The 25,316-nt window shown below is 36.0% G+C and overlaps 1 protein-coding gene across 11 annotated transcripts in view; it reads right to left on the bottom strand.

Moving 5' to 3' along the window:
• Positions 1-25,316, bottom strand: part of SFSWAP (splicing factor SWAP) — a 48,753-nt gene that overhangs the window by 6,062 nt on the left and 17,375 nt on the right. For 7 of the 11 annotated variants that reach the window (XM_048063675.2, XM_013173438.3, XM_048063679.2 and 4 more), the window contains 6 exons: positions 23,769-23,946; positions 21,047-21,280; positions 19,364-19,554; positions 7,854-8,119; positions 1,451-1,606; positions 2-127 (listed from right to left, as the gene is read on the bottom strand). In XM_048063675.2, the coding sequence (XP_047919632.1) occupies positions 2-127; positions 1,451-1,606; positions 7,854-8,119; positions 19,364-19,554; positions 21,047-21,280; positions 23,769-23,946 (1,151 nt within the window). Of the gene's footprint in view, position 1; positions 128-683; positions 753-1,449; positions 1,738-7,853; positions 8,120-19,363; positions 19,555-21,046; positions 21,281-23,768; positions 23,947-25,316 lie in introns of those variants that run through there. The other 4 variants (XM_048063676.2, XM_048063677.2, XM_048063678.2 and 1 more) reach the window with 4 other exon arrangements.

The following is a 25,316-nucleotide window of genomic DNA, read 5'->3' as shown; positions in this document are numbered from 1 at the left end:
CTTGGATCGTGCACGTTTCCTACTGTTTCCAGGACTATTACTGATGCGATAAGCTGTTGGAACACTCCTTTCCTCTCTCCGTCTTTCTGGTGTGTGAGCCCTCCTCCTAGGTGACCTTGATCGTGACCTAAACAGGAAAAAACACCCAAAAGTTTGCTTTTTGTTACTTATATTATTTGTATAATTATTTTTGTTTCAGTGGAATTGTGCTGTCACCAAACACAAATGTAACACCATTCACTTCTACTTTATATCATTATGGGGTATTTAGTCTCCAAGACTTGTCAGTTGCTTATGAATTTCTTACCCATCCAACACATTTAGGGTGTAGTTATCCATTGCTTTTCACTCCCAACACTGGGGGGGGAAAAAAAGCAATTTTTTTTTCAGTATTGTGTGCTGACATCAATGTCTGTATTAGTAGGCATGAATGTTCCACTTCAGTGCAGTCACCTTTTGTGGCAACAGTTTACTAATGATGGTACACAGAAGTCCAATTTGGCTTGAAGCCTGGAATTGTCAGGCCTGACCTTGCCTTCTCAAATTAATGGAATGTTTTTAGAACTGCTGCATCACAGAGATAAATGCAAGTTTTTGTTTTCAGTTCATCTCTAGCTCTGACAAGTCCAGGAAAATTTGTTCCTGATGCTGCAGAATAATCCTAACACAGCTAATATTTTCACCTGTGCAAGTGACCAACAACCCACGACCGGCATTGTTTGGCACTAGCACTTTCACTTGAAATATTTTTCCTAGAGAGAGAAAGAGAAAGACCAAGATGAAAAAAAAAGCATGCCCAGTTAAGATCAGAAATCAACTTAACAGCCTAACTCTTTTTCTGTGTGATCTGCAATTAAGTTGATGTGCAAATAAAAACCTGTGTATTTTTTAATAACCAAATAATTTGAATGAGGAAAGTCCTGAAGAATGGAAGGGAGACAGGGAGGAGATTGAGAAGGGGACAAGACAGGGACCCAGCTTGAAAAAAAGAAAGAAAAAAACCTAAGCCCCAAATCTAACCCAAATTCATGGTAGTAACAGTTAATTTTGTTCCCACTAAAGTGTATAGTTCTAATCATTCGATTTTTATTTGTTATTTTCAAGCCTTTCTTATTTATTTGCTATAGGTATGTCACTCCAGGTATACCAAACATTCATTTTCTTTCGTTCTTTTGCAGTGACTAAAAGAGAAGCCATTTGTGAAATCACTGATCTTCTGCAGACTTGCACCATATATTTAGTATATACACACACGCTCCTGAGCCATTTCTCTTATACCTACAACAGAACCGATCAACTGAAAACGAAAAAAATAATCACAATGGCAGTTAAGGGTTGCAAATTAACTGCTTTGTCACTTAGAAATCTGATCTTTACCAGGCCTTTCAGAAGGATTAAAAAAGGAAAAAAAAAAAACAACAGATCATAAAGTTTGGGGTCAGTCAGACACCTTGACATTTTACCAGGATTTCCCTCAAAAGAGCGCCAGCAGTCAAATCTTTTCGTTGTCGAAGCTGCCTGATAACTTTCCCGCTCTGTTGCTGCTGCCATTGATGAGTTGCTCAGACTCGGTTCCATGCTCAGTGTCCCTGTGGATGCTGTGAGTCTGTGATACGGAGGCACACACTTCACATTCAGAATAAAATGTGCTAGTTTTGGTATTAACTAGACTCCTGAAAAGGCTCAGTCCCTTAACCAAAAGCTGAACCTTAGTGAAACATGCCTATATGGACCAGCCTAAAAAAAGTCCAAACAATCAGAAAGAAAAAAGCATTAGCTTCATTTTTATGAACCAGATATGATGTTTTTTGGTTCTACAACATTCTTCCAACCACCAAACGTTAAGAACTTGGCCATTAGTTTCAACAATTACAAACAGCTTAACAGTTTTACTTTGATACAACAATTATTACTTTCATTACACTATTATTTTAAGACACTCTATTCCTTTCAAGTCAACAGAACTTGTGTTTAGAAGGGTCCCAAAAGTTCAAAGGATTACAAAGCTTGGCATGTCTCATTACCATACAGGAATTAAAACTAAGTGAAAAGACACTACCTCTGCAATAAGAAAATTGATTTGGAACTAACAAAGAGCAGTTACTTCCAAATCTCTCAAATTTCTGCAGTTGAGGCAAAAAGCCAGTCTCTCACACAAGCATTCTGAAGCATTCTTCTCAAACTTATTGAAAAGTGACCCACTAATGAAGCATGCCACTACTACCGTTTGTTACTGGGTAATTCAGTATGTGGCTTAGCACTACTCTGTTACTAGACAGTATAAAGGAAAATGATCAATATCCAACAGAAGTTTAGACTTTCCATCTCTACTTTAGGTCAAAATGAACATCCAAACGTCATCGAACCATATCATTCAATACCTAATGAGCGCCTCTCCATCCCCTCTCATACACACACAAACCACACTCACACATACAAAGACATCAATAGCTTAGATCATGTGCTAAAAAGATCTACTGGTAGAAAACAGAGATGCAGATGAACACGGTCATTTCTTACACTTACTGTCCATCAGCTTCAAAATCAAACTTCCCAGCTAGAACAGCAAACCTACAACTCCAGGGACTGACAATTTACACTTCTTTAAAGAGCAGCACTATCAGATGCAATTCACATCTAACTTTTTATGGTGCTTTGAAGCTGATTAAAAGAAAGACACCATGAATCATTTACTAGAGATGACCGAAAGATACCAAAGGCTGTTTGCCAAGACAGATTTAACAGATGTGCCTCACCTTTGACCTTAATTACTGATGTGTAATAAGTCGTTATCTCTTTGGGACTAACACCTCCAAAGCAAGCCATGCTAAAATACCTTACAGTGTTTTTGTACATTGTTTACTGTTTCTATGACTTAAATTTAACTTTAACCTGTCATGTTGATCTAGAATTAAAGCCATACTAGGCCAGGAGCTTTGTGGGACTAACTTTGGCAGGCAAATTTTGGTTCAGAAAATAGCATTCATTTACACAAAGAAATTTCTTGTAGTGTAGCACATGGCTCCATAAAAGCACTATATCTGGGTTCCTTGCAAAACTACTTTCTTTAAACTTGTTTCTGTTAAACAGGCTTGGTTGTGCTACCCAGAATAATGAATATCCAAGACATGCTTTGAATTAATTTGCTGTTATTTGAACATATTTTTCCAACTTTAGTACTGCTGAAGTTGCATTAGAAAATACTAAAAAAAATGCAAATTGTACAAAATTGTACCTTACCAAGGCCTATTTTTAAATGAAGCAGTGTCTATGCCTCTAACAATGCAAAACCAAACGATAAACAAGTGATATAAAACAGTACAGAAGTATATTGCAATGATTATTTCCATGATTTCCAAAACTAATTGTGATTAAAAACCAAAAAAACCAAAAACAAAGTTTGACAAGAATGCTGAACATCACTTGAACAAAGACGGCAAAGACAGTTACTGTAAAGTTATCTTTAACTTCACTTCCTACATCTCATTCCCTATTAACTTGTTAGAAACCAAAATCAGTATATAGTTTGTTGTAATCTTATTTTTTGAAACAACTTATATGATTAAACAGTAACTACTCAAAGCATTAAAGAGAAGCTCATCGAGTGTCCACATGGAAATCTCTCAAAATCTAAGACTTTTATGACTGTTCCCAAATACAGGGCACATGGTGAGTGGTCATTATTACAACTTAGAGGTCGTTCACTATTCATTATCATCCAAACGCAATGTAGTCTAATGAGAAATTGTGGAATACGCATCTCTCTTTTGGTTGTCACAGGTAATTTAAATATAACAGTTTAAATAGCTTCAAATCTAAAACATATTTTTTCACTGTACAGACCCCTCAAGCCCGACAAACTACTCTCTAGGAAAGTTATCAATTAAATTACTACAAAAAAGATCATCTTTGTTATTCCATTTTTTTGATTAATGTGATCTGTAGCAGTACTACAGAAAGAAAATTCTAGTTTTTTTTTTTTTCCAGTCTACTGCACCAATAATTGCTCTATACTGTGGTCTGCAGGTTAGCATATACATCTAGTCCAGGATGGAATAAGGCAACAAAATCTCCAACACACTACATTAGATTGAGACCTTCAAATAAAGCAAAGTTACTCAAAATAGGAATGTTCCCATATAATTTAGCATCAATAACCAGACAATAAAGACTATCCTCTAGGCACCATCCAATTAATAAAAGATGAACACAGTAACCGCTGCAAATAGTCCACAGCTTTATCCCAGGTGGTTATGACTCTTTACATAACTACTTATTCAGCAGTAAACTGTAACATCCAGTGTTTTAGGAATCTAGAAAAGTTACACATTTTGCATCAAGCACTGGGAAAACTAAAGACATAAGAGACGTGAAAGGTGCCATGTTTTGAACAAGGCAAGGCAACAAATGAAATTATGTTTATATATTTAGTGTTGAAAATTAAGAAAAGTTGTATCTCTTCTAGCTAGGCACCAACATTTGCTTCTTTTGGGAAAAGTACTAAGACAAGGCATTATTTTTACCTTAACATTTGAGAGACAAAACATGTCAGTATCTGAATGGGTTATGAATCAGCCTCCCACTCTTGATTACTTAATTATTTTACAACCTTTCCAGTTTCAGGGGCAAGAACTTTGATTTTGTAAACAAACTGAGTACTTTAAGGATTATCAAACACTTTCAGTAAAGCCTGGCTAACTATCGCCATCATTTCTTGTACAATGTGAGACCATGGGGATAATTTTTCAAGGACCTAATTAAAAATACAGAGCTAGAAAAGACTTAAAGAAATCAGACTATTCAATACTCTCTAAACCATCATTCTTAATACAGAAATTTCCCATGATGGCGCTTTCACAAGCTGTATTAACCACTGAGAAACTATAAAAAGCTTTCTAGTCTCTCTTCCATTAATTTAAATCCATTACTTCTCATCCTAACCCCAGGGACTGAAGAAGAATGTTCTATTCCCACCTTTCTAGCATACATGATGACTCATTTAATTTTTCTCCAGTTTTTCCAAAGTCATAATTCTAAATCTCCTCCCTACCCCACCTTTTTTTTTTTTAGTTTATGAAAATTTTTGCTGATTCACTCCAATCTTCCTCTAGCTGGTCAACATCCTTCTGAAGTGTCATGGTCGAAGCTGGACACAGTACTCCATCTTCCATCTCAAAATTATCTTTATACATCTTATTTGCAACACTGGAATTTGTCTTCTAGCTGAGGATTCATTCAATCCATCCTGCATAAGACTTGCTGTCTTGACTGACTATATAGATTTTTTTCCATTTCAAATTTTTTACCGTACTCCCACCAGACTACTCCTTACTAGTATATAAGAAAAACTCTAAAGTGATAAAATACTCTTCCATTAAAGTAAACCAACAGTCGTTATATTTAGTATAATATGCAGGAAGAAGGTATTAATTACTATTAATTACAGGAAGCCCTCAAGCAGAAGTTTAGATTTAGTCACAGTGAGAATGCTGTAGATAATAAATTTAGACATATAACAGGTCTCCTGTCAAAAAGTTTCTCATACGACCTGCAGAAACCTCAAAGTGAAAGGGCAATAACTCAGCACTGATGATACTGCCTTAAGCTCCCAGAAACAATGGTTTCCTGAATGGGAGACCCTCCAGAGACCTTGGTTTGAACTGGCATTCTCAAATCAGAAAACAGGATGAATGAGAGCCCTTTCCTGTTCAGCTTTAACACTAGTCAAATTTTAAGATGTGCAAAATGTTCTCAATGCAAGATGTGGTGCAATTTTGAAACAATTTTAAAATTCAGCCAGCCAGCATCAAGCTTATTGGACCTCTCAGGTGAACAATTCAAACAGTTGATCTAGGAAAAATCCATCCAGATTTAATTAGGTGTCATCCATTATGTTAGGGCTAGTATGCATCTATTAATTGATTTGCACCAGGAAGCATATTCTACAGGGCACACAAAGATTAGCTCCATCGGATTAACTATTTTTGGTGACTTTTGCGTAGTATGTCCACCACCTGAATTCTGGCCAATCAAGAAAAAAAATCCACTAAAAAATAAGAGTGTCTGTGATATGTGTGTTGGACTTCAGAATACAGTAGTTCGGTCTTTCCACTAGCAGAACCAAATGTAAATCAGTTGGTGAAAGTATTCAGGCCTTGATAAAGGAGGAGATATCCTCAGATCACCATGAAGTCACTGGAGACATCTCAATATACATCTGACTTGGTTGTCATTAATCTGGTTAGTGTCGGATGCAAGCTCATGCAAGATGCAGGATTATCTTTAACCTACAGAGTAGCAGACTGAAGTACTAATAAGAATCTTCTTAGATGATTCTTTTTCAAGGTACCAGAAAAGATTATTATTTTTTTAATCATTACTTTGATGATTCTTCTTGTTTTCACCATTTATCAATAAAACAGTAGAGGAACATACATGACATAGCTTGGATGAAGAGACAAGGGAGTTCCGACATGGGAGTTCCAAGTGAAGATACAGCTTGGCAGGGAGCTGAAAAGATCAGTGATTCACCTGACAAGACTTTTCCTCAAGATATCCTCCACTCTGAGAAGACACGTATTCACTTCACTAAACAATGAAAGCTTCATTCAGCATCATTCCCTTTATACACTGGTATGTACAAAAAAGGAATGGTACCAGAATATTTTGGAATGCATGTAATAACATACAAAGTATCATGACCACCTGTTTGTCAAAAGCAGTCAAATAAGCATTGTGCCAGACTGATCGTTTAAACCCAAATCAAGTTATGTTCATTTCTTTCATATCTGAGTAGAAGAGATGTCTTCAGTGAAGTATCGTATTTAACCTAAGAAAACTAGTATAAAATATCAAGTTTTAAAGCGTTAACACATATATTAGCATAGTTAGACACTTTGTTAAATATATGTGAAGTTTTGTCACATCATCATCAACGGCTAGAAAAAAAACTGAGACATAGCTGAACCAGCTGTTTCTATAGAAGAAGCATTTAAATCACTGGCATGTCCACAGAGGTAATACATAATTCTGCGTGCATCAGATACATATACAGCTATGGTAGTATTAATATGCATAATTCATTTGAACTACAAGTTACTGAAATACTGTTTGGATATTCTGTAGCATGATCCAGAGACTACAACCCCAGGAACATGCCCTTCTGACTGATTACAGCAACTGCTCTGCGAAAGGAAATTAAGATACAACAGAAGTTTACAGACAGCAATCTTTAAAGGTTCCTAGACCCAAATGTCTTAGATGTAATTAACAGTATTAATATAACATAATATATATAGCCATATAATTAACATAATGCATTTAATCTCATTAATGGTCAAATTTAGCCCAACTGCAGTGGGCTACATTCTTCTACGGTCTCTGTTCCACAACAACTCTGCTTTCAACCTTCTTTGATTCCTGTCATCTCTCTCCTGCCATTCATCCATCACATCTTTTCACATGCTACCCAACTGCTTGCTTTCCTTCTGAGCTTTGCTGTTCAACCAGCTAGTTCTCTATTTCATGTTTTAATACTGTTACTATACCAGAGCAATAGCCACAAACTCCTCTTCTTGTTATAATCACACTCCTACATAGTATCACCAGGTATTTCACAGACCAGAGTGAAATTTGCCAGTGTAAATTCTGCACTATGTATTTAGAAATTAACGACTATTTCATCAAAAATATTTTCAGAGATTTTCCATATTTGATATTTTCTCACTGTCTTCAGGGTGACTATATCCCTTGTAATGGGTAAGAAGATGCTTATGTAATTAAAGAAGTGCAAAAACATTTCCAGTATTAGCTCACACAGAACTCTAGAGAATATGGTTGGTTTCCAAACCCACCTTGAATGCCTGACAGTTCTATAGGCAGTGGGAAGTGAGTGCTTTGCTTTTGAATGTGATCTAGATCTGGACTTAGATGAAGAATGATACTTGAAAGGTGATCGAGATCTTGTCCGAGATCTTTTCTTGTGTTTTTTTCTTTTTTTGTCTTTTTCTTCATCCCTAGGAGGATCCTTGCTTTTGCTTGAAGGCCTTTCTGCTTGTTTAACTTCTAAGGTAGGTAAAGTTCTGACTGCAGTCACAGGACATGGTATACTACTGACACTCTGAAATCAAAGGTAAATAAAGAACATCATCATTCAGTTTTGAAAATTGCATAAGAATTTTTAATTTGAGAAAGTCCTACGTGTGTAGACAATACATAAGCATCTCTAGATCTTTATAGCTTTTTATACTAAACAGGGGGTTACATCTACTGTTACGCATGCCATGTAAATACACAGTTCTGGCAAAGAAACTTAAGATATCCTACTCACTAATCTTGCCTATATATATACACCTATATATGTATATATTGTCGAAATGCTGGATAACAAGTACAACAGCAAGGAAGATAAGAACTAACAATCATCTTACATTTTTGACTCAAGAAAGTATGAGAAATACATCCATCTTAAGAAAATAGTTGTTAAATCAATAACAATCTAACCTCCCACGACTGCTTTAAATCCTCACGGTGCTGCATTAGTATTATGTAAAGCGCGCGTAAGTCAGGCTCACATCTTCAAAAACACAAATCTAATATTATTCAATAGAGGCCTATACAGTCCCCCAAAGGTATATATGCAAGTTGGGATACACATTAAGACTCTCAGCTTAACTAGGTATATTCCTGAGGTTTTCATCTTTAGTTTATAGAAAAATTTTTTTCTAAAAAAAAAAAAGTGTACTAACAGATAACTTTTTATGTATTTATCCCTTTGCTTAAAAAGGTATAAACCAGAAAAATACAATCAGGACTTACTGATATTCAAGATTAAGTTTTCAAGTCACTTTCTTCCTTGAACTGTGCTATTTAGATTAGAACCTCAAGTAAAACAGCAAAATGAAATAGCGCTAATACAAATTATTTCTGTACTTTATGAAATAAGTCTTTTGCATGTAAAGGGCTGGAAAAAATGACAAAAGTTATTAATCCTAATGATAGAGCAGGCCCTTGCTCAACTCATGTTCAGCGAGTAATTCTGACTACAATTGAGCGAATTAAGCAAAACATACCACACTCCGAGAAATTTTCAAATTACCAGCTTGTACCTGAGAGAATTCTGCTCAACACCTTGCTCAGAACAATTCAAGTCAGGCACTGTAGATAGGCTCCTCATTTCAAAGCCTGTCATTCCCCCAGCTGCCATTTCAAGGCAACTGGAGAAATCAGTTTCCCTGTCATAATTTCTGCTCCACCTGGTCTGACACTTTCATCATTTGATACAAGGAATGCTTACCGTGATCAGAATAGAAACTAATACATTAAAATCCCAAATAACCAAATTAGAAGCAGGTGATCTTCTCCTCTCTCTCTGCCCTTCTTCTATTGTGAATAGGTCAAGGCAATAATTGACTACATGTGAATACTCGGAAATTCGGCTTCGCTTCACATTACAGCAATGTTTCTTTTCTGAGCTTTAACTGGTAACTGTTATCACAATATTTACAAAAATAGCAATAAAGCAGTCCTGAAGTAGTTTGCTTCAAGCATTATAAACATTTTATACCATTCTCATTTGAGTGACTGGTTTACTTGTGGCCTATTTCCAATTTCCCTAACTTCACAATCCACACGCAATTCCAGACACCTCATCTCCAAACTCAAGGGTTTCCTAAGAGACTACTGCAGCCTATTTTTGTTCCTTGACAATGTTATTCATGTCTTTATACAGTACCTTAGTCTCTTTGAACTCTACTGAATATGTAATAGACCAGTTTACCTTGAAGTAGATAACTAATAGCTTGAAACAAAATAGCTGTAGGCAAAGTAGAGTTAAGAGGAAAACAAGAGAGGGAAGAGAAAACAACATTTTTCAGTGCTCAAGTTCATTTGGCTGCACAAAACACAAGCCCTCATACCGTTAGCCAAAAGGAAGCTAATAACTGATTGACACAGGTACTTTTAGTGCGTACGCAGGGATTCTCTCAGCAATCAGAATGAGGAACCCCGCACTGCTAAGCATCCCTCCATACCCACCACAAGCACTGGCTGCCAAAACTGTGATCTCTCCTTGACTTTCAGGATGCTTACAGTACGAGTGACCAGAGCTGTCCACAACCCTCTGTGGAGCGTGCTGCAGCCTGGCTGGATGGAGATTCAGACACAACAGCTCCAGCTTACTAATGAAGCATGTTTGGAAAGCTCTGGCAGAGATCATACAGAAGTAACTTCACCAACCCCCAAGTGAATATGTAGGTCCTGAGTGCAAGACAAGATCTCGTGCAGAGAGGGAAGCCACCTACCCAGCTAAACTGACACAACGCACTGCTGGGACCGGGTGCTCAGAGGAGGTGTCACAAACATGCTGATTCCTGCAGTGGCAACTGTACTTTCAAGAAAAAAGCCACCAGCAAAACGGCTTGAAACATCCTCAGAGTTGAAGGCAGAGCTCTGTGAAAGAACGTAATGCCAGCAAGTTGCCAGGACAGGCAGAAAAGTTAAATAATGCTGCTGAATTGGAAAACAAAACAAAATAAACCAAAACTGTCTTGTGTCGGGCAAATAGAAGAAGCTGTCAGTGACTTGGGGTTTTGCTAGGGAAAACTGATCCAGGCAAACTAAGGTAGTAGAGGCAAGAAACTAGAGGCAAGAGTGAAGCAAATCAATAAATAAAAATCAAAGCGAGTGCGGACAATGGGAGATGATTGTTTCCAAAAGGCAGAAACTTTTTTTTTTTTTTTTTACTGACCAGACTTTGCAAACCTGCAGGTCAGCAGAACGCTGTTTCAGAAAGCATGGCAACAAGCTGGTTACCTGATTAACTTTATTATGCATCTCAAGGGAAGGGAGATTTAAGTTTTTTGAGAACTCTCCTAGGAAATTAGATTGCAAATTTTCAGAAAGCATTCATTGAACCTCACTTCTTTATTCCTTTAGGTTAGCAGAATATTCTTTCAGCCCCTACTAAATATTACAGTGTCAGACAATTATTCTTCTGTGTTTTCTGTGGATGGCTGAAGGAAATCCTGCTAAAAGAACACTTCCTACAGTAAACACCGGCTACAAGAAATGTTTCAAAGGTACTTCTTCAGAAAACAAAGATTATTGAAACACTCTCGTTTAAGAGAGATGGGTTAGGAAAGAGCTTTCTATCAGGAAGGACAGAAAACTATTGAGAACGAGTACTTCAGTTCATTACCAGACATTTGCTTATTTGCAGTATTCAGAAGACCAAGACACACATTAGTTTTTCATGGGTTACATTACTTAATCAAAGTTCAAAATGGAGATTAGAAGTAAACCAGAAAGTGCTTATTAAAACAGAACAAAACACTGGCATTGTTCCTGGTACAAATGAACTTAACTGTGAAAGAACATTTATAATGTAACTAACACTTTCACAATTAGTTAATATTTTTTTCTATTCTGAAAAGCTGATTTTTGCATTAATTTCAATCTTGTGTTGGATCAAAGTTGGAAAGAGTTAAGAATTAGAAATGTGAAGAGTTAATCAACAATTATTTTATTTCATTAAAAATTAAATTTTATAAAATCTAAATCGCTTCAAACTTTTCTCTGCCACTGCACCTTTTTCTTGCTGCAGGTTCCCCAAAGATTGTGCTGAAATATTCTTTGACACAGAACTAGAAAGCAACTGTCTCCTAGCAATAAAAATGTACCATTGCTCTGTGCATTGGAGTGAGCAGTTAAAACTTTTAGAAGACTGTTAGTCCAACCCTAAATTACCCCAAAGTGATTACATGTGATTGATAAAAACACTTGTTTTTCTAGAACAAATTAAATACTCAGTACTCAAACAGTTTCATCACTGTTTAGTTGCTGCTACAACTAGTAACACTGCAGTGACCATGAGAATTTCTTTAAAAAAACACAAGAAAAACAGAATTTTGCATTTTCAACTTTGAAGGGTCAACTGCAAAGAAATTAGTGGTTGCGAATGTGTTTGCTGCACAGAGAAGTATGCCTTTATACCCTGAGTACTTTGAAGAACAAAAATCAAGGCAGAGAACATTCTTAACTCCCCCACATATCTAAATTCTTTAGATGGCAGTTCCTGGTATTCAACTTTTTTTCCATTAAATATTCGTTGAAGTAATTGCAGTATAAGGAATTACAGCTCTCGTGTCATTTTTTATGGTAGGGTTCTTGCAATAAAAGAAGTTTCAAATGCCAGCAAGATAGCCACCACTTATGCCCCAAATGCCACATTAGTATGTGGCACTTGGTTTTATGTCTTTTGTATAGCCTTTTGAAAAAGCAAGATAATAGAAGTTTTGAAACAAACAAGCTAACAACCCCCCCCCAATCGTTCCATACTAAACAGAAGATAATGATGCATATATTCTACTTTATTTTTTCCCCCAGAAATGGATGACCCTGAAACACCTGAAAGCTTTTTATTTCCTATAAATACTTAGCATATGGTATTCATTAGACAGTTACGTTTTGCTTACAAATTAATAAATATTTTTTAAAAGATGCAAACATAAAATTATGTTACATGTGATTGTGTACATCTTGCACACTTTCTGCTGTAGTTGATCCCGCTGTATTAGCAATAGATGGTGGGTATTGCTGTATGCCTGTTTAGAGTAACAATCTACAGTTGTTGATAACGCTGTTACGCTTGGCAAAAATTGAATAGCGCCTTATTTTTAAACCTGTACTACAAACTTCTATTTCATCCATAAACATACTACTCTCCACAAGAAAATGAATACTGTTACAAACAGGACAAAAGTAAGGACAAGCCATCTAAAGAAACAAATGAAAAACAGGTCTTCAAAAGAGAAAAGATGAAAGAGCCCAAACAAGTTAAGAACTGCTTTGTGCTATAGAATCTTTATATTCAGAAGCACAATGACAGATGACATTAGGGACAAGCCACTAAAACAGTTACTTTCAAGTTATGTGCTTGCCTGGTTTTGCAGCATTATAATGGTGAATTTGTCTCCTTGTTTAAATTGGATGATAAGGTTTATACAGGTAACAGTTTGGGTATAGCCAACTGTCTTTTACAAGCAGATCAAAGTACTTATCACCCATAAAGCATTTCTGACAAGGTAAAATATGAGAGATGAGCAGAATAATATGCATTAGAAACCTATCAGACATGCTATTAGGTAAATCATGCCTTGTATACAAAAATTATACCGTACTACACATGCAGAACACCTATCTGTACATCAAGTAACTGCTCTGAAGAAGTCAAATACACTGTGTGCTGCAGAGAGTATATAAAGCCTTGTCTAACCAGGCACCAGCATTGTCCCCCTCTCCTATTTTTGTCAGGTATTACCTGCACCAGTAGATTCTGAGATGCTTTCTCTCTTCAATTGCTTTAACGGTCACTTAAGACCATTCGCTTTGACAAAAAATGAAACTCTGCAGGCCTTCTTTTGGCAGGGACAGCAGGGATGAGACTTTACCTACGTAAATCACATTTACCAAAACTTTGCTGGAAGTAGTTATTTGGCAGCTTAGATTCTACCTCTGCAAGGCTTCTATAACTTGCTGCAGTTATCAGCCACTGTTAACAAAAAGATTAAGCAAATGTTCACCAGCAAGACACTGAACCTTGCCAGGTTTTGCTTGGCTGCAAAACAGATGGAGAACCCCTGCTCCAGAGATGCTGCTTCCTTTTTTGCTCCCAGAGGCACCTAAGAACAACGCTGCTTAAGTGGACAGGATTGGGAATAATACAAAGTTTTAATTAGCATTTTTGTAGACAAACCACGTTTTAAACCCCCTAAACAGTTGTGAAATGTGCTACAGGCCTGCTATACCACAGCCTACTACTACCAAAGGTGATGTCTGTATTCAGAATTCAACTGATGCCAATAGCTGCATATCTGGAAGAGTCCTACAGTCCTCAAAATTAAAGGTTGCTCCCTACTGTAGGCCACAGAACCTTATGTTTGTGGCTGACTGACTGCAATTTCTCTTAATTGAAATACTGCCCCTTGTGTGTTAGTTGGTATGCTTTTCTTGATACAATAGCATCCACCTGAATCATATATAAACATAAAATCATACACAAAGAGAGATGCTACCAAGTTACTGTTTACCCATCTCTTGAAAAAGCACAGACTTCACCAGCTACTAGTTACTGGAAGCTGATTAGCTTCAGGAACTGAGCTAGAGTTCCATGTTTTCTAAATGCTGCTCTGATGAAGGATTATTCATAACTGCATTACTGCTGTAATGCATCCAAGAATGGTGAGGAGTCATTTCTGAAAAGCTGTGCTGCTTCATTGCTCAAGCTCATTTTTCAGCCTTTTGTTCCTCTTGCTTGATTTCACTTTAAGGAAAAACAGAAAACCATATAAAAGAATGAATTCAGCTACAGAAAAAGTAGATCTGACTATTTTTATGATCCAGCTGAAGTCAAAGAGCTTAAAAGTACTACATAACTCTATGGTGCTGAGTGCCCTTTACGTGCAGTTAGTGGAATCAATTTTGTTCCAACTTACATACTCAGTATCAGCAATTCTTTTAAGAAATACTAGGTATCTTGAAAACCTGACAGAGGTCAAACAAAACTTTGTTCATTTAATGCATTTCTATACCGTGTGATAAGCAGGTTTTCAGCACCAATGTATGCTGTGTATAAACACACAAATAGCATGACTAGTTTTTATACAGTTATTTGGCAAGGACAAGCTCATGGGAATTATGCATCTCCCATGGAAATTCTCAACCCATTTTCATGCCTTATTATACTTTTCAGTCATTACTCCATTTCTGAGACACATTTTAAGCTACAAAAATCATTCCACTACATTAACTCTATGACCACTGCATATCAATCTTTGTTTCCTGGACTCAGCATTGGATGGACGTATCCCCAAAAGGGAGATAAAATTGTTTGTGACATTTTTGGTAAACCTACATATTTTTTTCTTCATTTTGTGAAATTTCCACTACAGCTTCCGTTGACCAAACTGCAAAACTAATTTTACATCTCTCTTTCTATTGGTTATACGTATGTTTTCTTGATTACAGTTACTTTTTGTTATTGGAGAATACTTTTGCAGTGTTTTTAAATGCATGTTTTTCTTTCTGAAACATGACTGAAAAAGCTTTTTTTTTAATAAAAAAAACAAGATCCATGCTATGTAATTGTTTTTAAATTGATTTAGACACCATGATGCAGATTACTGGATTTTGAGTGTAGACAGCAGAAGACTGCCCATTAACACAGTACTAACATTCCCCATATAGAAGGTCAATATTATTTCAAAAAGGCAGGTCACATCACTAACTTTTAAATACATATCTGAAATTCTAAATAAACCCTTTTATAAACAAATTATTTTCCAACTATTTCTATTGGTAAGAAGCAGAGAAACTGGTTGCTTTAAAATTCTTAGATACATGGGACTTTGTGTGAGAAAAAGAGATGCCTTCTCTGAAACAGTACTTCTGCGGCAGAAGAAAACCAGACATTTTTAGCAAGTAAGTTTACTGAGAAGTGGAATTTGGGGGAGGCTTTTGTTGAAAAGTTGACTTGCTTTTTAATAAACTCAACTTAGACCTTGAGTAATTTCAGATGCAAGTGGGGACACTCATCTGCTCTTCTGAAAAGAGACAACTGTTATTGAAGAATTACTGTGCCTACGTCCTTGGCAAATCCCTTTGAGGAGATGAGCAGACAAAGTCTCAGGAATTTTGCACTGGCATTGTCTCTTTGCATTCACTCTTCAACATATAACTGGAAAAACATACTGCACATGCACCAGTCATAGGGAAAACATGTTAGCATTAGCAATGAGAATCCTAAACAGGATCTCTTTCAGCATGTGCTCGTACTCAATTCATTAATCTGCTACTATGCTGATATGGAATTCTTTCTGTGGCAAAGGAAACAACGGAAAGCCACGTCATTCATTCTTGTTGCAGTCTGTCACAACCATTATCTGAAATTTTCAGTTGGTACCCAAGATAAAGTTTTGCTTGATCAGTGCAACCAAGAACTCCTTGCTGGCTTTTCTAAGAGTGACACAGATCCAAACCCAGGAAACGGAGACTACTTCCCAACGATATTTGTGTTTGCAATGTGCACGGTTGGTCTGACTGCAACACACAGTTTTTTTCTGGCTTCTGTAGGATCCCACAAAAATACCCCTAAGCTGCATAAATTTCAGGTCCTATTTAGGCTGGGTATCAGGAAACTACATAGCCTACACCAAATCCCACTCCTACTTTTTTCCCCCACAGCTGTTTACAACCACTGCAGTGAAGACCTAAGTCCAAGGTGACTTTCTTGAAACGGGTTTTGATGGTTTTTCTTCCATTAAGAGAAGAGATTGTCTGGACTTGTTGGAGGCGTCCATACATTTGCTGAAAACACAGACACCCCTGTCTTTTATGAAGCATGCATGAGATCACGCTGGATTGGGATGTGCTATGATAAAACGATACTCAGACTGAAAGAAAAAGAGGTTGACAATCTAGCCTCTTCTTCACTCTGAAGTTAAGCAATTAGGAACTTAAATGGAAAATATACAATGCACATGGGAAAGTGTCGCTTGGATAGAGAACATAGCTCTGCTGCCAAAACCTGCAGATGGAGAAAAAAGCTTCAGGACACAGCTATGATGTACGAACAAATCAATACTAGAAGGATTTTCCTATAGAATAAATGCAAATCCCTCACTTAGGCTTTTAAAATTGTAGTTATTTTATTGAAATCAGAAAAGGTTTATATGAAATGCATTATTTCTAAGCTGTTTTGAACAGCAATTTCCATTTATTAATAGGGAAAAAAGCAGATCAGTGGCTTTGATCGATACAAGTTTTTAGAGTTTGGTTTTATATTTCTTCACTAAAATTTGCAGAAAAGCATTCCTAGGAAACAAATGTCTTCAGCTGAAGAAGGGAGACAAAGAATACAGTTTTTGTACGGCTCCTATCTCTTCCAGCTTTCAACAACAAGCTGGAAATGATTAATTCCAGAAACATCAATCTCTCTTGATCTCTTTATAGTGATCTTGAAGATACAAATAAAAATTATGAATACAGTGTTGAAGTAAACAGTCTACCGGAGTCAAGAGGACAAAATATATTTCACTATTCTTAGAGTCTGCTGAACATGACTAAAGTACAAAAAACAAAAATTACCATAGAGAAAGCTGAGACTTTCATTATAGTTTTGTCTTCATTACTGTAGAAAACAAATCTGTAATCTGCCTTTTTCTGTAGCTTCTTTTGAGATTCTCTTTTTTCTTTTTTGCAGAGACAATGTTTACCTTTTTTTTTTTTGAATGGCATGGATATAAGCATTTTGAACCAATGCACATATTACTTACTACCTATGGACTTTTGCAAAGGCTCACAATTTCTACACCAAACACAAAGTAGTAATTAACCAGCAGCAGGACTAGAAATCAAACTTAAAAATAAAATCCACATACAAACTGCTTACTAAGTTATGACCAAAGCAAAAATGAAGCAAGTTAGCAAACTTATCATCTGTATGTCTCTGTCGTGAGAAGCACTATACACTAACAAACATTATTGTACCAACTTTTAAGTTACTAGCTAAAGGTCACCACCTATGGCAGACACAGACAGAGTAGGTGCAATTATGTCTTTACGCTTATATAGCTGCTTCAAACATGATTATACCAACCTATTATTTTTTACATAATGAAGTACTAGAAAACTTGTGGACGTTAATATAAAACTAAAGCATTTCTGCAACTTAACTTAAACATCTTTTGACCCAAGGTTGCCCCTTTAAGCTTGCCTACTCAAAAATTCCAGGTCTTATAAAACTGATTTCTAGAGGCTGTACCCAAAAAGGCATTTTAACGGATCCACATACTGCCTGGTAATAGTTCGATTTGCTGCAGAAGATAATGCCAGATAACTGATTAATAACTACTTCTGCATGATAAAACCTCTTTTTTTCTTCGTGATAAATTCTAGTAAACCAGTGTGTGACCAGTAGAAAATAGATTTTAACTTCCTTTGGAAACAACAGCCCAAACAGTCAAATGGCAAGGTAACTTACTAGCAACTCTATTATCTTTTTATAGCTAGGCATAAAGCCTTTATCAACCTCCAGGTTACTTTTAGATTGGCCTAAGACTGCAATATCATGATGACCCACTCAAAACAGAGCTTCTGAAAGCTCTCAAACTGACATTACCTTAGTATGATCTATTACAATTGACTGTCCAGACTGGGGATACAGGGACCAATTGTCAGGAGCATTGCAAAGACAAAAGATGGAAAGCAGTCTGCCTGTGCTACATACACTAGGATTCTAGAAAGCAGCAAAGTGCACAAATTTGTAACACAACTATCAAAAATTCTTCTTTGAAGGAAGTGCAGGAATACTGACACTCCAAATCGCTTTGCTCTAGATAGATATCCGCTTCAGCTGTTCAAAACAGATTCTACTAAACAAACCCAAGGCACTGGGCCACTTTATCATCAGAATGGCACAAGCATATACTCTGGAAGACATCAAAATAATTAGTCCCCTCAATTCTTTCACTTTGAGTTTCTTGTTTTGATTCTTTACTACCTGCTCTGTGAGTAGCATGCATGCACACATTACACGTTTGTTTGAATTTTGCGCTGCTATCCACAAATTCAGTTTTGTTTTTAAAATTGTATCCTTATACTACTAATAGATCTTTTATAACTCCCATAATAAACTGCTGCCTAAGAGAAAAATATCCTAGCAGGCAAACCTTTTAAAGCACTTACCTGAAATACTCAACTAACATAATAATGATGAATAACAGTCGCCATATAATCTAGATTTTTCCCACCTATGTATTTATTTTCTTGATTAAGGATGCGCCAACTAGAAACTTAAAGTGGTATGCATCGTTTCACTACATATTTACCTCAGCTTTATACCAGCTAAATTAAAAAAATTGAACAGCAGGACAGGTTCAAAGTAAATCTGAATGTAAGCTCAGTTGCCTGCATATTGTTTTAAAATTTTGAACATGTCTACTCACACCAAAATAAACTTGAAACAAGCAAATATTAAAGTAGATAGCTAAATAAATTTGAAAGAGGAGCATTCTACTTCACAGACCACTAGCGCAGAGTTAAACTTGCAAGTTTATTTTGCTTTCTGTAACCGGCAATCTGACCTTTGAATTACACACCTTATTTCTCTACCAGTTTTTTAATTGGCATTAAGGGGCATATGTAAGATAATTGAAAAAAGATTAAAAAGTGTTTAAAATTCAAATTTCTGTCCATTTGTAAAATATTCCATCTCTTCTGTCAACTTGATAAAATACTCACAGATTCATACCCCACAGGTAATTTTTCTGCTAGCTTTATGGCAAAGAGAAATGTATTTCCTGCATACCTCAACACTGAAGGAATTCTCTTCAACCTTCTCAGTTTCTGCCTCTGCCAGAGGATTTTTCAGAGTCTGCAAGAACAGTGCAGCTTTCCTTTTGCGTTCTGCTTGTAGCTGCTTTTCTTTTGATTCCTTGGAGGCCTGTGCAAGCTTCTCCCTCGCCGCAGCTGCTAGTCTATCCTCAAGTTTCTGCTTTGCTAAGGAAGATAAAAAAATCAAGTTTAGAATGAATCACACTTGTGCACCTTAAGTTTCCTTGAAAGAAAGGCACAAACAAAAAAGAACAGAACCAAACAGTCCCCCCAGCTATATACAAACCTTTCTAGTACATCTATTCAAAGAGATAGTAAGGACAGATCAGTTGAAATGATCAAATTCTACCCATTATAATTTATAGGTAATGTCATTTGATCAATGAAAAGCATTAATACAGTAAAAATTGTTAAGCTTAAAGAAACTGCCATAAAAATCTGATCCTGGAAGCGCAGCATACTAGTGTTTTCCTTAGTATTTACAGAAGCTGCCTAAAATAGTAGCAGTGTAAATTCAGAGGCTTTTTCCTTCATACTCCTTAAAGCAATGCACTCTTCATTTTGCTTTTCTCACAGGCTGGATCATTTTCTCACATCTTCCAGCCCAATTTATATATATCTAAAAAAGTTTACAAAGGAGTTTGCTCCAGATAGCTTTACAAATGGTTTTGCCATTGTTATAAACAAGTATTGTTACGTGATTAAAGAAAGAAAACAAGCCACTTTAGCTATGCACAGAACGATTTTTTTTAACCTGCTTCATCTTACGTTTCCAGCTCTGTGTTCTGTACACATACAAGATGATTTTTTGGTTAATTGCACCCAACCCAGCTTTTCCCCAACCATCTCTTATGCTTCATTTTTATTACCATATACAATATTTCATACTTGCTCTACATATGTATCACTAGACTATACTCGGTGCTACAAAAGTGTAGAAAGGAACTGCTACTTAGAAGTTAAAAAAAAAAAAAAGTACTGTTTGACAATGAAAAATTAAATTCCTGTAGCATACTCAGTTATAAGAGCAATATTAAGTTTTTAAGCTGGCAAACACTGACAGCATCTCTACTTTATATTAAACAGCCTCTACTGTGAAACCGCCTGGGGGATGAAGGTGGGAAATTTGATCCCTTCAGAAGATCACTTCATTTGAATTCACACTGCATACCCTTCTGCCCTTACATATACACAGTAAAAGAGAAACCCATACAAAGACTTAATGGCACTGCATTATAACAGGAACAAAACATCAACAAGGTGATATTAGTGTATATGGGCATGCTATGTTACTGAAAAATAACTTGAAGCATTTCATTGTTCTGTGAAGAAAATGAGAAATGGACATGTCTTTTTCTGGGTTGTGTAAATGCAAACTGGAAACTAGAGGTTTAGTGTTTTACCCCAAGTTTGTAAAGAAAAAAACAACTCAGAAAAATCAGGTACCATGGCAAACTATTCAATGCCATTTTGTTATAGTGTCAGTTTTAACTGAGCAACCAATGAATATTTTGTACTCAACAATAAGTAAGAAACTGTGGGAAAAGGAAAAATCTATTCCTGTAAACATAATATGGTGAAGACCGAAAATACTTAAAACACTGTACTTTACAAAGGACTCAATCTTTCATTTTGCTTTCAATATAACATGGGATACCTTGTTTAGCTTCCAACTCCTCCTGAGTAAGCTGAGGTTTTTTCTCTTCAGCAGGAGTAGAAGGAGTGGTAACAGCTGGAGTATGGTTTGAAGCATTATTAGCATTCTCCTGGCCTTCCTTGCCCTCTTCCTCCTCCTCATCACTGTCATCATCTAATTTAACACGGTTTTTCTCCAAAGGAAGAAGGTCATTTTCCTTGGCCTTGATTGCAAAGCTTATTGGAGCAAATGATGCTGTGAATGAATGGGTAAGATTTTACACATCATTAGACAACAGTGGAAAGCACGTTGAATTTCTTGTCTTTATCCATAACTCCTGTAGCATACACCATGAAAGAAACCAAAACCAAGAAACAGATCTGTATCATCCTTACACTGTGGTAATTATTTTGGGGGACAATACAATAATTTTTTTTCTTCTTTGAACATATTTTGGAAACTATTTCCCTGAAATGTTCAGCCTCAAATTAAAAAAAAAAAATCAGACACAAACCATTTTTTAGACCCAGCCATACAATACAGTTCTTAAAATGATTTTCATTTATTTAAAATCACTTAACGGTTTCTCACCCTCACAATTACGTGAGAATTGGTCTTTGGATTGAAGCATGAAACCAGTCTAGGTCAAAATACTTCGTAATGCTATAAGAAGCAGAAAAATAGTTGAAAATATTTTTTTATATTTTATTATATCAGACACTGCAATTAGCCCTATAGTATAACTAGAACTTAAAATACATCTCTAAAGGATCACTTGCATTCCATATTTTTCTGCAAATCTGTTGTCTCAGGCCAAAGAGATATGAACAATCCTAAGAAAGAATTCAGTATTTCCTCTCTATGGTTGCTTTCTTTCTTGTTGAATCTGTTTTCCCAGTTTCTTCTCCCCACTGAACACTCCTTCTGCTAAGGCTGCTGACACACTACAGTATGATACAGTCCCTTATGCTTCCTTCACACTAAATCTGATGGTTTGTGCAACAATAGCGTTTGTCAGGCTCACAGAACAGAACTTAAATACTTACATGCATCTATATGAAAATTAATTATCTTGGGGAGATAACATTTCACTATAGAAGAAATAAATGCAAAACTTAAATCCTGTTCTCTAAACGCACTGTGTCTTAACTATAGTCTCGCTGTGGCAAAATTAGTGGTCAAATATTCCTTTCAAACAGTCCTCCCTGCTACCCCAGCACAAAAGCACAACACTACACATCCATGACAGCACAGACAAAGGAAAAAGAATGCCTGTACACAAACCACAGAAACCCACAAAAAAAATTATTGTGGATCGTTTCAAGCTAGTCTTCATTAATGGATCTTCCAAAAATAATAAATATAGATACACATTAGCTACACTTAAGTCTAACTACTGCTTTTCCCTCAAATAATTTTTCCTGCAATGTTTTCTGAGAACTGTTTTCTGGAAAAACACAGAATTCATCTCTAAACAGTTTATCCAAAAAGTAACTTTAAAGAATAAAAGACTGATCAGCTCACACATCTCAAGCAAAACAACTCACTGCTATATGATCTGCTGCAATACTTGTCTTTCACAAATAGGAATGCCTGTTGCATGCATATATATAAATATCCTCTAAGATTCTAGTAACAGAAAATTAAATACAACAATTAATTTACATACCAATGTTTAGAAAATATAAGCTTTGCATCTTCTAATTCTAGGGTAAGAAAACAGGCTCATAAGTAAGTAAGAACCCCAAAATTACAAGATAAGAGATCATAATGGCAATTTTTCAACTTTTTCATATGACTAAACAAATCCTAAAATGGGATTTTAATCCTTCAGAAGCAAAAGAAAGGTTCAGATATTATGTTTGTCTTAGAGCCAGCTACTGCATTTACATTACAAGAAAGTGGGATTTGTACCATACCAGAAAGTGAAAATAAATTTATAGGAATAAGACCACAGGGAGTAGGTACACTCATCAGCAATTAAGTAAGCCTCTGAATAAGGTAGAAGGTAGTACTTGTCAGTGGGAACACTGGTTAAGAGTTTGTCTTCTGTTTTGTCTCCTAATGGCTTTTAATTCTACTTGTATCTTTTAAGTTTTATTTTATATTGAAAAGATGACATATTACGATTTCTTTTTCTGACAGGCCAGGATATCAGTTCTCGAATATAAAAAAATCTGTTTTCAAACTCAGGATATTAACAGTGTGTTAGCTGAATTTGGCTTTTAAGAGATCCTTCCACTTTGTCCCTCTGCTGCTATAACTGCAAGAAGAAAAACATTTCACTTGCACGTGGAAAGGCTTTTTTTTTTTCCCCAGTATGATTAACATGCAACATTGGAAGACTGATTAACCAAGAAATAAGCGTAGTGTACTTCCTCCATGTGTATGGCTTCAAACAAGACTACTGCTTTTATTCAGGAGGAGTATCTTCTTTCTTACAGAGCTTGTAACTGTCAAGTTTTAAATGACAAAAATAATATTCTGCTGGCGTCACTGATGAAAGCCTTCAACTTTGCACTAAACTAAAACAAAACAATTTATTCTGTCAGACAGTAAATACCTCACAGTCTGATAAAAGAAAAATATGAAAGCAAGCAAATTGCTTACTTCAAAATTTTTTTATGCTTTTAGTGAAAATAATGCTTAAATTCTTTTCCCTACTCCCCTCCCGCACCCCCTTTTTTTTTCTTCACTATATGCTAACAAATATTTTTACGTCCAACAACTCATGCCAACGTACCTTTCACCAATTTACCATCACTGACAGTTTTAGGAGGAGGAACATCCTTTTTAGTTCCTGGAACTCCCTTAGCACTTGGCTCAGATGCATCTTCAGGTGTGTGCTCATCTGCAAATTGAGTCTCACTTGGCTTATCAGTGGCAGTATCTGCTGGAACGTCTTCGGATGAAGATACTCCCTTTTCAAAAGAAATGTTTGATTTTACCAATTGGGTAGTTTATGAGAGTTAATGCTGTGCTTGGGGAGCTGCAATTCTGCCAACTATTTCAAACATCACTTTATCAACAGCTAATTGTATATCAATAAGCAGTCATGACCAAAGTTTGCTCCTTGTAAATAATACACTGCTTCACATACAGGCTGCACAGACTAGAGATCTGCAGTAAGATGTGTTGTTATTTTAAAGGAAGAAAATGTTTTTCAGCTGGTATACTTTTGCAAAGAACTGTTTTAAAAATGGCATTTTTTCAAACTGGACCCTAAAAGCATATACTTTATTTCCAAAGTATTTTCTTTTAGCTCTCGATCTCCAGAGTCCAGGACAAAATCCATTAAAGTTGATTCACAGAACAAAAGCTTGAGACGTTTTTTGCTAGATACCTTCTGTACAAATTCAAGTTATTACAGGGATGAACACAAGGTAATGTCTGACTCGTCCTAACCTTTTGCTGAAGAACACTGGGCCTATCAGTGTTTTTTGTGACATTAAAGCGATACAGTACAGATGTTGTAAGATTTTCAAAAGAGTAAAGAATTATTGCTCCTACTGTTACATGACTGAATCATTCAAGACAACTTCTACACTCATACTGTGAGAATATTAAGACAGATATTGTAGAATATTAAAAATATTTACATGGCAAGTCAGGGGATCACATTAAATAATTTAACATTTAAATGAGCCTCTCAGCAAACAGGTTGGTCGCTTCCCACTGGCAGCTGTTAAGTATATTTAATGTTGAAATATCATGTATTGAAGCAATCCTTTCATTGTTCCCTGCAGCCACTCCCTGACCAACAGAACTAATTTCTGAAAATCCTCTGAGAGGAAACAGATTTCATGTATTTACCGAAGCCAACAGCACAGTTTTCTATTAACTTTAATGGCCAAAAGGAGAATAATCAATTGCATTAGTTGCCTATACTTACATTATTAAAGCATAAAAATAATACTGAAATCATTATTCTAAAAAATTAAAGAGAACGGCAATATCTAAAAAACCATGCAGTAAGACAATATTCATTGCTACACAAGACCTCAGGGGACTTAAACCAGTTTCTGCTTGCTTCTTAGCTACTAGAATCATTTGAACACCTAAAAGGAATCTTTTATCATTATATTTTGGTTAGTGCACAATTTCTCCAGAAAATAAATGTTAATGAGTCTTGATTAATTATGTAACTTTTATGAATTCAACCCACTAGTTTGGAAATAAGAAATTCTACAGTAACAGTTATCACTGTGGTACAGGAAAATTTTGCACGTAATTTATCAGTTGACTAAGATAATATTTACTACAGCTTATCTTTAAAAATAGTGTTTTCCAA

The sequence above is a fragment of the Anser cygnoides genome, chromosome 17, assembly GCF_040182565.1.
Source record: "Anser cygnoides isolate HZ-2024a breed goose chromosome 17, Taihu_goose_T2T_genome, whole genome shotgun sequence".
Taxonomy (NCBI): Eukaryota; Metazoa; Chordata; class Aves; order Anseriformes; family Anatidae; genus Anser; species Anser cygnoides.
This window is presented reverse-complemented; position numbering and strand designations above follow the sequence as displayed.